General features: G+C 42.8%; 1 protein-coding gene across 4 annotated transcripts in view; it reads right to left on the minus strand.

Annotated features, from left to right (window-relative positions):
* The window catches only part of WARS2 (tryptophanyl tRNA synthetase 2, mitochondrial), a gene marked incomplete at both ends in the record, with an annotated part of 64765 nt that extends 56876 nt beyond the window's left edge, over positions 1 to 7889 (minus strand). For all 4 annotated transcript variants that reach the window (XM_084241626.1, XM_084241625.1, XM_084241624.1 and 1 more), the window contains one exon: positions 7800 to 7889. In XM_084241626.1, coding sequence (XP_084097752.1) covers positions 7800 to 7889 — 90 coding nt within the window. The remainder of the gene's footprint in view (positions 1 to 7799) is intronic.
* Positions 7890 to 16273: the final 8384 nt, after the last annotated feature.

A 16273-nucleotide genomic window follows, 5' to 3' on the forward strand; every position in this document is an offset into this window, starting at 1 on the left:
CTTGGGCCACCATAAGCATCCAATAAATCTCCTCTCCCTCCCACAATCATCACATTTGGTAATAACTGAAATTATCAGACTAGCTGAATCAAACATTAAATCAATTTTAGTACAAATAAGAAAATAATATCCACTGAACTAGACCTTTAAGAAATACTGCCATTTACTTAGGATCATCATACTATAAAAAAGGTAAAAAAAAAAAATTGAAAATTGAATCAGTGAGTAAAATTTTCAGATGGCTGGGTAGTGAAACGCTGTGTATTGTACTCAATATTAAATGGGAATACAACGAGCACTTTGGAAACCACAAAATGTTCTTTAGGACTGGGCATTCTTACTAATGAAATTATAGCCCACTTGAAAATGTTTTGCACTGTGAGATTTCTTCTTTTATTTTAGATTTTAAATCTCTTGCTAAAAATTCTACAATTAATGCCAGTAACACAAGGAGCTGTCCACAGCAGAGTTGCCTGGGACTGTAATGAGTCACAATCAGAACACCAAGCTGCAAGCGCAAAGGAGAAACTGACCTCCTGTGTGCTGGCTGGAAACTCTAGAGGGCAAGTAGAAGTCGTGAGAGTCTCCATGGCTATGTCAGAAATCAGAGAAGCTCGACCCTGCTTTTTAGGAGCCAAAGGCGCAGTCAGAAAGGCACCTCCTTAGTCAACCAGAAGTAGGTTCAATGGCAGAAAAAGAGCTGGAGATGAATTTAGGTAAATAATTGCAGGACCAGCAGAACTGAAGTGATGGAATAGCACAAACACCTACCCATGACCTTGATTTGCTCAGCAAGCAGAGAAAGAAGTTAAGAAAAGTAGTAAGTCTCAGACTGGGAATAAGAGATAGGGCATTACTAAGAAATGACATATAAAGAAAGCCGTAGGTGCCAAGCAGAGTTACGTTGAGTTAGGCTGGAGGCAGCATTTCGTTTCTGTGCCCATAAATTATCTGTCTGCATCGAGGGCCTCACCAACGAGGTGCAGCCTCCACCCCCAACATGAGTCAGTGTCTCCCGGGGAAAGGCAGGAAGAAGCCTGGTGCCTCGTGTTCCAGTTGATACAAGAGAGAGTCTTGAATCTTGGGGTGATGGTGGTGAACTTAGCTCAAGAGCAGATACAGACTCAATGTTCTCTGTAAGGAAGCTAGAGGTCAGGCTCATTTAATAATGACAGAGTAAATCCACAGCAGCACCACCTTTGTGCCCAAAGACCAGCAGGTGATGGAGAAGTGAACTGTGTTTGGAAGAAGAAAATTGTTAATATTGCAAGGACTCCTATAGCTTAAGATAAAAGAGAACATAGGTTGCATTTTGTTGATAAAATACCAACATCTGTAAATACTCCCAAACCACACATTCACAGAGCAGCTATGTAGCTTAAAATAAAAAAGCAAAATATTGTGACTTGAATTATAAAGTACATACATACCAAAGTAAATACCCCCAAACTACTCCCTTACAGGGCAGTGCCTTAAAAATAATCCACCTCAAGGTAAAAATAAATAAATGAATAAATAAATAAATATAATCCACCTATTATCATACGTGGTCCCGAGCGAACAAGCTCAGATATTTAATGAAACTGAAGTATTTTTCAAACTTCATCTTAAAAGATGTGGTACATATACACAATAGAATACTACTTGGTAGTAAAAAAGACAAATTCATGCCATTTGAGGCAACATGGATGGAGCTGGAGTGCTGCTAAACGAAATAGAAGAAGCAAGATAAATTCCAGGTGGTTTTACTTATATGCAGAATAGAGAAAAACCAAAGAAAGGGTCAGACAAAGACAAACCATAAAAGCTGACCACAGATATGAGACCCCCAGAGTGTGGAGGAGGTGGGGGGAGAGGGGCGGGAACCGGTGGGAGGGAAGAACACAGGGACTGTGGTGATGGGCTGTGGGTGCTTTGGTGGTGGTAGAACTACGGTGACCACACTGAGGTGAGAAATCCTCTACTGTCAAAAACAAACAAGAAAGTAAGCAAAGGTACTTTATTTTAAAAAAAATAAATTTTTAAAAATTAAAAAAAAAGCCTTATCTCAAGAAATGTGGAGGTCCAGGCTGTGTGCGTGGTGGTTGGGGCTGTAGCTACTTTTCTACTCCTATAAGCCAGAAAAGCTGTGTTTGTATTTGTTTGGCCTTACAGGGATTCATAAAAGGTGTTATCTGTGAAGCGTCTATGACTGGGCAAGTGGAAAAAGCCCATTAACTAACTCTGGGACTTGGAAAAACACCCTAATCTCTCAGAGCCTACATTTCCTTCTTTTTTTATTTTGTTTTATTTTATATATAGTTTTACATCATTTTTCATTTTTGCATAATGTATGCATTTTCATCTTGGTTATATTCCCCATACAATTCCCACTCCTCTTATTTTGACCCTAATCCCTCCTCACCCCCCCAGCCCAGTGAGTCTCTGGTTTATTGTTGCTTGTTGATTTTTACTTTATTATAATTAGTGTTTTTCTTGGTCCTTTATTTGGGGACCTTTTCTAAATTCCTGCTATGAGTGAGACCATCTGGTATTTTTCTTTTTCTTTCTGGCTTATTCTGCTGAGCATGATCCCTTCCAGCTCCACCCATGTTGCTGCAAATTGCATGAGTATCTTTTCTGACTGCTGAGTAATATTCCATGGTGTATACGTACCACATCTTCTTGATCCAGTCATCTATTTTTGGGCATTTGGGCTGTTTCCAAAGCTTAGCTATTGTAAACAGTGCTGCTGTAAACATAGGGGTGCAAGTGCCCTTTTGAATTAATGATTCTGTCTTTTGGGTAAATACCTAGGAGTGGAATGGCTGGATCATATGGTAGCTCCATTTTTAGTAGACTGAGGAACCTCCACACAGCTCTCCATAGTGGTTGGACCAGTTTGCACTCCCACCAGCAGTGCAGGAGAGTTCCTTTTTCTCCACATCCGACCCCAACATTTGTTGTAGCTAGTCTTTATAAAAATGGTAGAATAGTTACAGGGTTGTAGGGAAAATGTAAGTTGTCAGGTTTTTCCTGCCCTCCCATCTTATGGCAGCACCTGGAGTGCAGTGTGGGCGTGCTGAGCCGAGGACAGCCTGTGGGGCAGAGAGCAGCAGATGATGCCGAAGAGACCCCAGAGGGCCAGAGAGCCCAGAGAGTGTGAAGATTCACCGGGGCAGGAGGCCTGGAACCCTGCACACTGCTGGGGCTCCATAAATACTAGTTCCTTCTCAGAAAGACAGAGGAATATGGTGCGCACAGGCTTAAGCAGGCAAACAGGTATCCCTGTAAGCCTCTGCGGACACTTCCCTAAGCTGCACACACAGACGCACTGAGGAAGGCTGTGGGGTCCCCACCTGGGGGTCCCCAATCTCACTCTCCTCGCCTCTGTGACCTGGCTGTGGCCGCCACAATAGTTGCTAGGGTTTATCCTCAGCATTTACCTAATGTTCCTGCTCTACGTTTCCAGCAGTTACCAGCGGTAGTTTCATTGGCTACTCAAAAAAAAAAAAAAAAAAAAATCAAAGAACTGAAATGTTATTTCTAATACGCTAAGTTAGTTCACAAGAATAAAATTTAAAAACTCTAAAGAGCCTTTTAAACCTGGACTCACAGAACGGGTGGAGTTTCTCAAGGCCTTTAGCAAAACCCACAGGACATTCTCATCTACTGTCTGAGAAAAGCAGAGAGAGATGAAGTAGCTGAATCAAATTGGCACCCCTATCAACAAGCCAAATTCCTTGAGGGCTACAGTCAACTCCTGGTGGCTTTCCAAGTGGAGGAGATCTTGTTGCAAGTTGGAGAGACAACACATGGCAGAGAGAAACCACGGGGAAAACCACTGGGACCTCTACCCCAGCTTGAGGGCATGAAGAGCACAGAAATCTTTAATAACAAACACCATTTGCAAAATAAGAGGTGAAGGGCCAAGACTAAGTTTTACCATTCTAATTCCACCATTAATGAGCTTTAGGACACCAGGCAAGTTACTGAATGCAAATCAATTTCCTTGTGTTAGAAATAGGGCGCTAGTACCTGCCTTAGAGCCTGGCTAGGAACAGCGTATGTTCTGTGGTATTATTGTAAAATCCAGGGCCTCTGCTCCTGAGAAAACATCACACAAATTATGCAGACAGAGAGACATGGACAGAATGGCCAGCACTCTTCAGGAGTACCCAGGTCATGCAAGACTGAGCAAGTGCCACACCCTGAGGAGACAGGACAACTAAATATAATGTGGGTCCTGGATTTGGTCCTGCACCAGAAAGAGACTAGTTAAAAAGCTGGGGAAAATTGGGCCTCCCCTGGTGGCGCAGCGGTTGAGCAGCTGAGCTGCGAAGCTGCCCGCAGCCTCTGCAGCACCAGTTGGATCCCCGGCCGCCAGCGAGGGTCCCTCATGGAGTGACAGACCTCTCCCGCTGCGCCCGCTGCTCCCCTCAGCAGTGTATTTTGTCAGTCTGCCTGTTCTGTTCCCCGCTCTGTCTCTGGTGAATTCTCTCACCCTCCCGTGCTTCTGACTGTACCCAGTGCCTGTATAAATAAATAAAAAAATCTTAAAAAAAAAAAAAAAAAGCTGGGAAAAATTGAAATAAGAATGTAGCTAAAATAACAGCACAGCGCCAAGTTAATTTCTTGTAGAGACTAGGAATACTGTATGCTAATTTTGCAACTCTGAACTTATAAAGCAGTTAAAAAAAGCAATTTTAAGAATGTCTTGTGAGAACCAAATACAAGTTGAAAAAAATTAATGCAGTGCTTATTTTTTTGTAGGCACAATTCCTCTGACCAGTGGTTACACTTAGTGTCCATTAATTGTAGGAACAGTAAGTTACTACTGGCTGATGCCAGGTTGGGGGCTGCTAATAATGAAGTGTTGGATTCAACTGCAATAAACCACGGACATTGTATATTGCAACTGAATGATTACAGATATTCTTACAAAGGGCTACTAACCATCGATATTTCACTCTTTGCACAATACTATTATAAGGTCAAAGAAGTACAGATTCCATGTGTTTGGCCAATGATGACAGGCTTAAATTCACCGCATGCCACCAGTATTTAAACATAACAAGTCAGAGCTTCATTCCTCTAACTCGGTGACTACTCTCATCTTGTCAGACTTCAGTGGTTTTCTATCAGGCAACATCTGGCAAAATAAACGCTTTTCTATAAACTGTAGCCATCTCGTAAAGAGTACAGCTCCATACACTGTTATTCCTGTTTGCCCCTATTTTTAACTTAAAACTCCAGTTCACATCTAGCCTTGAGGGGCCAAAGCCTTCTTTTAAGATAATTAAACTTCCCCAAATGCCAGGCATCTGACCCAAGATTTTGTTTTTTAAAGAAAACATTGAAATACCTTAGAAATCGCTACACTCTTGCAGCCAGTTTCCAACAAGGCTCCTGCATTTTTGTTCTCACCTTAGGGAGGAACTGTAGGGTCAAAACTAATAACCAGCATTTCTTAGTTATTTCTTGGCCTTTGATAGAATCACCCGCGGTGGCTATTCGTTTTTTCTATTAGGCTACACCATTGCAAAATAATTTTTGTTTTCAAAAAGGTTATGAGATACCATAAAAATGTCTACTGCATCTGGTTTACGAATCCAATTCTTCCCTCACATATTTCTGCATCTGTTCAGAAAATCTCTTTGACTTCAAAGGAAGCATTTCAAGAGAAATAGAAGATACATACAGGAAAAGTGGTCATAAATTTTTAGTAGTTCTTTTCTTAGGCCATTTTAATAACAGCACTGTGGGAAAGTATCTCTCTGAGACCTAAAATATCACAGATGATATTAACAACTATGCATTTATATGGAGATTTATGCTTTAAGAACTTTATTCTGGATCTAAAAGTGAAATATCTTCAATTTAGAACATGTGAAAGACAAAGAATGCTTAAAGAAGAAAAATCACTTTAAATTCACTGTTTAGGAAGACCAATGCACAAGAAAGAATGTTAAGAAAGGTTGTTTCTTTCCAGCCGTTTTTTTCTGTGCAAACATTTCTAAAAATATTTATTTACAAATATAATATTATAATTACACTATGAATACAATTTTATCTTTTTTCAGCTGGTCTTTGAAAAGACTACCATTAGTCTTTCATGCACACATATTTTTAAGTGATTTAAAATTATCTGTAGATTTATAGTTTTTAAAAAAAGTTTTAACCTACATTTTAATTTTTATTCTCCTCAGTTATATTACAGGTTTGGAAACATTAATGTGTTCTGGGAATTCTACATCTTGAACACTAAATTAACAGCTGATTAAGATAACTATATTCATATATGTCACTGAAACATCAGTAGAGGCTTAAGAAAATTTTTCTCTTTAATATGTTTAATGACCTTAACATTCCCCGTTAATTATTAGTGGGCTCAAATTTACTAGTTTTTCTTTTCTTTTTGCTTCTCTACTTCTTGTGACATTCTTAACTCTTGAGTTTGAAGAGAAGTTTGGGTGTAAGGCTTACTTTTTACTATATAGTAATTAATTTTGGTTCTGTATAGCCAAACTCTCAAATTTCAAGAAGAGAAATATTTAATGGATTTATCTAATTCTGAATCAAGTTGTACCTGACGCCGCTGACCAAAAGTGAAAATAACAATTGAAATGCTATGTTTTTGACAAAGAGTTTTCTGGTATAATATCACCTTTATTATTACAAGGATTTTGTGAAGGTCATATCAACGAACTTATTTAATGCAGATAGGGAAGCCATTTAAGGGATGATTAGAAAAATTAGAATTTAATTCCTGGTTTTCATCATCTCACTGGCTTCACTCTGTCTTCATAATCACAAACCCTGCTTCCCATACCATAAGGAACATTAATGTGTCAATCAGTTCAACCCTCTCTCCACCCATTTTACTAAAGAAAATATGAGATTAAGAGACTTGGTAGGACCCACAGCCAGCAAGTGGCAGACGAATTCCCTGACTTCTGGTTTCACTTCCAATCGAGTGCTCTTTCCAATACACCATTATGATTCGAAATTCCCCCACTCATGCATCATGACAAGTGAATATGCAAGATGCCAGGAGATTACCTAATAACCACAGAATCTCAGCTTTTGCCTCTAGTTCCCAGAGGATATCTTCCAAGAGATCTGAAGACGTTCTGTAAATGTCTGAATGAGTCAAATGATATATATGAATTTTTTTCTTTTGTCATGTATTTACAATTCCAACTACGGAAGAGCAGAGCGCTCTCAGTGCAAAAGCTGTGGTCAGCAGAGCTGCCAGGAGCAGGACAAGAACGACGCACTTGGGGGCAGCTTGCGGCAATTCCCTTACACAGCTCACGGGATATAGGATTTGGGGCGAAGAGGAGGAACCAGCATAGAATTCGCTCAAGGACTTAAACAGCCCAACTCCTAACAAGACAAGACGCCTTCTCTCCATTTCCCCGCAGGCCACCTGGCCTGCAGTTAGGGGAAGGAGAACGAAACGGCAATGGGGCCGCGAGAACGACAGCCGCCCCTGAAACCACAGCCCCTCGGGTCTCCATTAACATCCCCAGGGCTCGGCTTCCCCTGTTGCCTGGCAACACTTCCGGGTGGCGGAAGGCTCCTCGCGGACAGGGGGCGGCGCGCTCCGCCCACCGGAGCGCGTTACGTCATCGCGCATCGTCGCAACGTCGCCGCGCTCCAAGTAGGAGGGCAGTTTTAGGCGAGTCCGCACTAGGAGAGGAGTCGCCAGCAACACCTCTGAGGAAATAGGAAGAAAAAAAGCAAACGGAGGGAGGGAGGCCGGGAAGGACCGAGCCGTCTGGGAGGCCCGCGGGGGAAGGGCCAGCTGCGGTTACCTGGGGAGTGGGCGCCGCTTCGGGTCCTTTGTGAAGTGCCCGGATGAAGGTCCAGCACCCACGCGCCTTCCGTGTTGCGTGCAGCGCCATTTTGGGAAGGGCGGAGCCGTCTGCTTTGAATGACGTCGGCCAAGAGCCAGGCCTATTTCCGCCCCAGTTTTGCTTGCCGCGCATGCGCAGGCCCCGGGCCAGGTTAGGGAGCAATTGGCTGGGGGGTGTCTGGTCCTTTCAAAGCAGGTGGGGACCGCAGCTCCTGGCTTTGGCCCTAGTGTTGTCCTCGGAAGCCTGGTCTTCGCGCAGGCTTGTGGGGGGCTGTCGGGGGTGGGGAGTCTCCTTAGGGGGTGTTAGTTGCAGCGTCCTAAACTGAGGAAAGCCAGTGAGTGGCCCAGCGGATCGCAGCCATCCAGAGGGAGCTTAAAAAAAAAATTCAAAGTTTCCTTGTGAAAGTGGCTGCCCCAGCTTCACAGGGGGCGGTAAATCATCTTTTGCAGTCATTCTGTTATAGAGCAGCCCCGATATTGAACGGGTTGCCTGGCTGTGGGTCCTCACCCGCGCGCTAATAAGGGACTCATGAATACTCCACTGCAGGCACACACAAAAGGTTCATAAAAGGTTTATTCACAAGGGAAAAGGAAATAAGGAAAATGGACAACTCAGGGAGAAAATAGGGAAATAAAGTCTTTAATGCGTCCTACCCGATCCGCCGACCTGGAAACCCAAAGGCGCTCTCTGAGCTGGCTGGACCCTGCGAGCTGGTGGAGAGCCAAAATGGGGGACCCCCCCCCCAAAGCCCACGTGTCTGGCTTTATACCAACCTGGCTGCTTAACCCCACCCTCAGGTCCCAGCCACCTTCCCTTGGGTGGTGATGGGATTTGGAGTTCCCAGTGTCTGTGGCTTTGTCCTGGGGTGGGGGTGGAGTCCACAAAGCCTGTATGGAATCAGCTTTAGGACAGCCTTTTCCCCCTAACAATTCGGTATGCAAACGTTTGTGGAACCCTGCTATCTGCTTGGTTCTGAAGGTTTAAAGAGGCTCTGCAGACCCTGTATGGCCTAACATGATAGAGTCACGGGTGAATAAATGATGCTCGGGTTTAGATGTTACAGCAACAAACACCAGAGGTGGGGAGGTGGGGCATTTAGCGAAAAGCTGCTTCCCCCTGGCCGGAGAAGGGGCCTGGGAGCATGTGATAGAAGAAAGTGTTTCGTGTTTTGGTTAAATTACGAGTTTACATGACACGCCGCTTCTGGGAACGCACCCTGAAAGGTCCCAGACAAATAGGACTCTCTCCTTTGGAAGACATTTGTCAACATCCCCCTGTGTGTTTCGTGGTATTTGCCCATTGGCTAAATACTGAAAATAACTGCATTTCTGTAGAAAGTGGTAATAGAGAAATGAAATTGGAGATCTCATACTCTTAGAGATCTGAAATCTTAACAAGCTAAGATAAAAACTTGTAAATTAGGACCATACTGTAAAATGTAACTGTTATAGGACAGGAAGAGGGGCAGCCCAAACCCCGCAAACCTGTCTATTCTAAGTGGGTTCTGCCATCCGCCGCATCAACACAAAACATAGGAGACTTTAATGGGAAGGAACTTTAATAAAACTAGGAAACAATACAGGTAAGGCAAAGAGTCTAGTTTCTAAATGAAGCACCCAAAGTGACCCGTCCCCTCATGGGTAAAAGTCCATCCAAATGGGATTGGCCCAGAGCAAGGCCCCAAAGCCTGCCACAGTCTAAAGCATCTTCCAGTGGGGACCCACAGAAAAGAGTCAGAAACAACCAGACAAGCCCGGAAGGAAAAGAGCAAAATCAACATCAAGATAAAAGCTGCCATGGTCACCTCTCCACGGGTCTCACCCACATCTGTGTCACCCAGTCCACGACCAAAAGACAAGCACAGTTTCTTTACGTGTCTCTAGGCTCCATGCGCCTCCTCCAGGTCTCCTGGCTCCATCCTGCTTCCTTCCTCAGTCTCTTCTGCAGCTTCTCTTCCTGCTCAGCTCCACCCTTCCTTGGGTGGGGCAGGGAACCTGGAACCTCCCCCTTTCCTGGGGACCACCCTGTTACATAACCACTGGTGCAAAGAACTGATGAAATTGAAAATATAATCCGTGTACTATAGAAAGAAACAGGGAAGGAACTGTAGAAATGAAGGCAACAATTTTTAAAGTTTACTAAGGAAACCAAGCCTCATTTTCAACAAAACTGTCTCTTAAGTTTGAGGTGCTGTAGTCCTTCTAAATGTGATGCCCATGGGGCAGATATTAGGGTCTGGAGGTCAGGAGAGAGGTCTGAATTACAAAACAAATGGTAATTGGAACCGAGGAAATTTCTGAGACCATCAGAATTTGTGGAGTAACAGTGACCAGAGAATGGAATTTTAAAGATGCAGCCAAGAGATATTAAAACCCCCCAAAATGGAATGTGTCTGCAATCCAGGAAAGACTTTGCCAGTGAATGTGATGATTGATCTTTACAGATTCTAATCCTTTGTAAACATGTAGTTTTATTATAATTGTCAAAGTGTTTCATACTCATACATTTAGGAAAAGCATCAAAATGCAGTTTTTTTTTTTTTTTACAGGACTGACACACTCAGCCATCCCAGTTTATAAGATGACACAATAAGGCAAAGGTTGCAGCAGAATGTGTCAAGGGGCCTGCTGATTTCATGTCCTCAAGCAATGATTTTAGTCTTAGCTACGAAGACTCACATGACTGATATAATTTTCATGAGAGATTCCCAAGACTTGCTCCCATGAAGAAGATACAGCAGAACACAAATGTAGTCACTTTAATATCTGTGTTTTGAAAAGTAAGTTATTTTTAGACTTAGAAGTAATAAATTGTCTTTCCCACCACAGGAGTCACCTGGGGACTCCTGAGCGTCACCTGGCAAGGTTGCCCCTTGGGCAAGAACTGTATTTTGTTCTTACATTTCTCCCAGTGCCTAGTATACCTTGTGCAGAGTAGGCTTAGCTTTTTGAATCTAAATTCATTTTTTAATAGATTTATATAATTATGCATACAAAAGCTCGGGTGTAGACCAGAGGTGCAGGGTTGGGGGGTGGTGAGAGGATTTACCAGAGACACAGTAAAGAGCGGAAGAGGCAGATGTACTGAAATACACTGCTGAGGGGAGCCGCAGGTGAGTCAGGAGAGGTCTGCTGTGCCATGTGGGTAGCTCCCTGGCCGGGGATCTAACTGGTGCTGCAGAGACTGGCGATAGCAGCATAGTGCTGAGACTTAACCCTTTGCACCACCAGAGAGGCTCAGAATCTAAATTCTGTTTTAACAGAAGGAACAGCAGAAAAGACATTAAACCTATTAAAAAAGCAAGTTAGTTCTCTCTGCTTCTGTAATGTTTAAAACAACATTCTGAAATCTTTTGGTGTTGGAGAGAATTTCACAAAAAACTCACCTTGGTATAGATCACCAGCTTCTGCTCTTCTAAGAAAAACACTATATTCACCATATTTTAATATGTATTTTTAATATCCCGAATCTTCAGGAAAAGAAACAGTGTATTTTTTTGTTAAAGATTTAATTATTTATATAAGATTTAATTATTTATATAAGCACTGGGTACAGTCAGAAGCACAGGAGGGTGAGAGAACTCGCCAGAGCCAAAGGGGAGAGCAGAGCAGGCAGACTGACGAAGTACACTGGTAAGGGGAGTAGCAGGCAGCAGGAGAGGTTTGCGCGCCATGTGGGACCCTCACCCGGCAGCTGGGGATCCAAACGGCGCTGCAGAGGCTGCGGGCAGCTTCGCAGCCCAGTGCTCAACCGCTGCGCCACTGGGGAGGCCCAACAGTGTATCTTTTTTAAAAAAATTGTATAATGCATTTTTGAAATGTTTCTATACAAATGGTTAACCTTTAAAAATTTTATGTAAGCAGGGTTAGTTTGGTTACATGGGAAGTTCATTTATAGAATATTATATTCTCCAACAGTGTTGTTTAAAAGAAGCACCACTATGTTTGTTGGTAGTATTTTACCATTGCTGTCATTTGGTAAGCCGAAGAACTTTAGTAAAATGAGATATAATTGTATTGAAAGCAGACTTTAGATATATTCGTGATTAAAAACTTTTATAATCACAGAGCATGTACCTAATGTCTACATATGTTCATGCTTACAATTTTGAACACTTGTTTAAAATTTGATTTCTCATCAACACTTTTATTTTATAGTAAGTTCTGGTAATTTTGCTCTTTCCTTAACATTCCTTGCAAATCCCATCTTGCTTGAAACAATAGATTAAAACCAGACTGGCAGTTGGGGAACACTTTCTATTGCAACCATGTGTGTCAGAAGAAAGGATTAGATTTCCTTGTTCAAGAACATCAAGGGGAACCTCTACCTCTGCAGACACACCTCTACTCCTCAGTAATGGAGAGTTTATATCTAGTTAGATTTAAATGGGATAAGGAAAGAGTTTAAATCCACTCTCAGCTCTAGTAGTATAATCAGCCCTCAAGTCTCAGCGTATCCAATTTTGTTTCTCTAATTTAATTCTAAGTGTCAGGTTGGTATTAAATGCTGATCAAGGTAATGGAGAGTTACCCTACACGTTGATTCACTTAAAGAAGAATTTCACAGAATGCAAAAGGTAGCTGGCAACTTTGTTCGGAACATTTAAAGCACAATCCACTGGCCTTTGACTTTTCATTTATATTGAATGTGTCTTAAATATAGAGGAAGAGAGTCCAATATGAAAGCAAACCTTTCTCTTCATAATCTGGGGCACAACTGCAGTGTCCTGGCCGTGCCATCTAATGTCTGAAGGTTATAAAGGAGCCTTGTCTAGCTGACACAGAGTCTGCTGTTGAGAGAGAGAAATTTCAAGAGTCATTAAGGAATGTGGGAAACCAGAATAATGATTTTGAGTTTGTTCTTTTTTACCTCTGACTTAATTTTAGCTCTGCCCGTCATAGCTGATGAAACAGGTCAAAGGATATCAAAGAAGTTTATAACTTTATAAAAATCACACCATGAATATGAGCAGGAATGGAAAGGACTTGAATCTTCTGACAAGTGCTCTGCTTTAAGCAAAGCTGAAGTAGCTGTGGCTAGGGCTGGGTTCAGGGAAAGGTTTTGCCTAAAGGCCTCTCCTTGTGTCAGCTTCATAGTTGGGGCAAATAATGACTGGTTTTTAAAGGGTTAATGCTCTCCTCTCTCCACCTCTAACATTAAAAGATGCTCTGTTTCCCTAGTAGTTTTTCTGAGGGTGCAAATTATAGCACCTTTGTTCGAGATTATTAATCAGGAGGGTTTTCTGGTCCTGAAAACAAACTTAAGGGCTTTCAGGGAGCCATCGCTACTATTTTTTACTGAAGATGCCATCCAGCAAAACCAAGGAACAGGCTGAGGGTTGTGGATCGCAAAAATATTAATTTTCTCAGAGTACCTTTTCTTAAAATTAAGGCCAAGGCCACTGTTTTTTTCAGGCTCAACTTCTTACTTTCCGACTCTCCTATTCCACAACAATGAAGACATTTTGATGGGGTTGGAAGCAGGTGGGGTGGATGAGAAGAGTCAGAACAGACATAAGTGAGTAATTTGCATGTATTGATCTTGAGAGAACTGATTCCACTCCTTGCAAAGTCCTTGATGTGCAGTGTCTGGAGGAGGGCTGATTACAAGGGGCTGTTGCAGGCCTGAAATTCCTGTTCACGTTTAAAGCTTTTTTTTTTTTCCTTAAAGATTTATTTATTTATGCATACAAGAGCTGGAGTACAGGCCAGAGATGCGGGGGGTGAGAGGATCCACCAGAGACAGAGTGGGGAGCAGAACAGGCAGACTGGCTGAAATACACTGCTGAGGGAAGCAGCGGGCGAGACAGGAGACATCTCTGCGCCATGTGGGTTTCTCCCTGGCCGGCTGGGGATCGAACTCATGCTGCAGAGGCCATGGATTGCTTCACAGTACGCTGCTCAAACCCCTGTGCCACCAGGGAGGCCCATTTAATGCTTTTTCGCCAGGCCTTTTCAAACTGCTGTTTCAACACTAGAGTACGAGCATCCAAAAAAGACAGACTTGCTCCCTTAATAAAGTATGGATCTAGAATTGAAAGAATAACTTGGAAGAAATACAAGAAACTACTGTCAGTGTGACCCAACCCTTCTGTTGTTCACTCTCGGTGTAAGGACATATGATTCATGGAGGAAATGGAGCTTCACCATTGGCACATTAAAGTTATGGAAGAGCGTTTTGCTTTGTCTCTTTGTATGCCGTATCTTTTCCAGATGGCATGGCCCTACAAACAAGATCTAAATGTTACCTTTACACTCATTCCATTTTTAAATCACCGTCCTTTGCTCTCAGTTACTACATAGTCAACAGACTTTCTACTTCTGAGTTTATGTTTTACAAAAAGAACTATAGCAAGCTCTCCAGAAAACTCCTGCTGTGTCTTTTCGATGGATTCTTTTCTCTTTTGTCATTGTAATCAAGCTACTTTAGATCCCATCCCACACCTTATCTATCTGGTACTATGCTAGGATCTTAGTTGTGATACTAAAAAGTCAGACATAATGCTTAGATCTTGATCTTTCTAAAAGCCACATCAAAAGATATCCTGATCTCTCTAAAAACAAGGAGGGTGTTAACCTTGCTGTCTCTGTCAAATCCCCCATCACGACCGGTTAGATACCCCGGACTTTGCAAAACCCACTGACAGTTGCAATCATCAGTGTGTTTTCGTTCCCTCACTTTTTGTCCTTAAAAACTAGAACTGAGCATGAACTCAGAGAAAATCTACATGCTGGCCCCATTCCTGGTCTCAGGGAACCGTTGTGACCTTCTTGTGCCTTTTTCTGTATCTGTAAAATGAGTGAAAAATAGAAGAGCTGGCTGACCAACTCTGCAGCTCCTGTGGTTCTGGAAACTAGTTTCTCTGTGGCTCCAAATTAGATTCCTTAGGGATGTAACAGGTATGTCAGCAGAATCCTCCTATCAGGGCGGCACCCAGCCCATGTCCATGGCAGACACCGAGGCACAGACGTGAGACTAGGTCTCAACATTGTTCTCAAGTCTGCCCCAGGCAGCTCCCCTCGACTTAAGCTAAATTAGCCCTACTTGTCCTCCTGGTAAGGCTGGACTAGGCTCTCGAGAGACAGAGAATGTGAAACTTTTCACCCAATTGAGAACATGAAGTAGCTTCCACAGATCTCTTGCCCTGTTTTCATTTTCTAGCTCCATTTAGGTAGCCATTCCCTGACTTCTCAATTGTACTTTTTTTTGTTGTTGTTGTTGTTGCTTCTCAGAAATATACTCAATTACAATTATTTTGTTGCTTCCCAGAAATATGGCAAACACAGTGATTTGCACGACAGCCGCTCACCCAAGAGAGGGTTCTAGGAGAGGGCGCGTCCAGGTGCTGTGGCCTTCAGGACAGAAATGTAGCTACTGTCCAACCACAGCGTGGCAAGGTGGGGAAGGCGGTGTGGCGGGAGGCGTGTTTGTGGGGAAGAGCCTCAGATCTAGTGTCCCCCCCCATTCACTTTGCCTCAGGGCAAAGAAACAGGATTAATTTGGTTCAAAAAGTTCAGTCCTTCCCTACCCCCACCCCCACCTCCACCCCAGCCCACAATAGCCCAGAACAGGATGCAACATGGGAGACGGACCTGGGAGGCCAAATGGAAGTATTCAGTACAGAACTATTCCTTCACTGAAGTGATAACTATAAAAAAAGTAAGATGTCTGACTCTTAGGACAACTTTCTAACCAGGCATTAAACTTGAAGCCAAGACCGTGTTTCATCTTCATAGGGTTTCATCTCTCAAACTGGGACAGCAGAAGAGGACTCAGCAAATGTTAGCAGATTGACTCAATGAACACACGAACACATGAGCTGAAGGAGGGAAGTGTGTGGTGGGATATTTTAAAGATAGGGCAGAGAATCGGGAGAGAAAAATTGTAAAGCCTAAAATAAGCCCTGGAAACGTTTCTTAAATCTCTGCTACATGCTCGCTTTCTTGTGGTTTGCTCTTGCCACTAAAAAGCAGACTGCATAAAATATTCTGATTAGTTGAGGGTTATTAGTTAGGTTCCCACTAATGTTTTGTATATAAATCTGAATTACTGCTTTTCCTCCATTCTGCTTCTCTTTCTGTTTGGTCAAATCCCTGTGGGAGGGAGGAACATTCCTGTGGTGAGTTAAATAATTTCTGTGGAAATTATTCAAGATGCAATTTCTGTAAACACTATGTGAAGATATGATTTATTTCTGAATTTAGCCCTTGGGCTTGCATCATCTCCCAGTTGATTATCAAGTTCTGATTTGCCAGCATCTCTTTTTAAGTTTCTGTCCATATCAGGACATGGAGGTGGATAAACTTCCATGGGGAAGGTTGAAGCAAGAAGAGACGAAACTGTGTTCCATGAGTACCGAGAAGAACACGGAACTTGATCCCCAGTCTCGACTCTGCCCTACCCAGCACGGTGACATTGGCATGTTCTTGTCT

Source organism: Talpa europaea (genome assembly GCF_964194135.1).
Source record: "Talpa europaea genome assembly, chromosome: 9".
Taxonomy (NCBI): domain Eukaryota; kingdom Metazoa; phylum Chordata; class Mammalia; order Eulipotyphla; family Talpidae; genus Talpa; species Talpa europaea.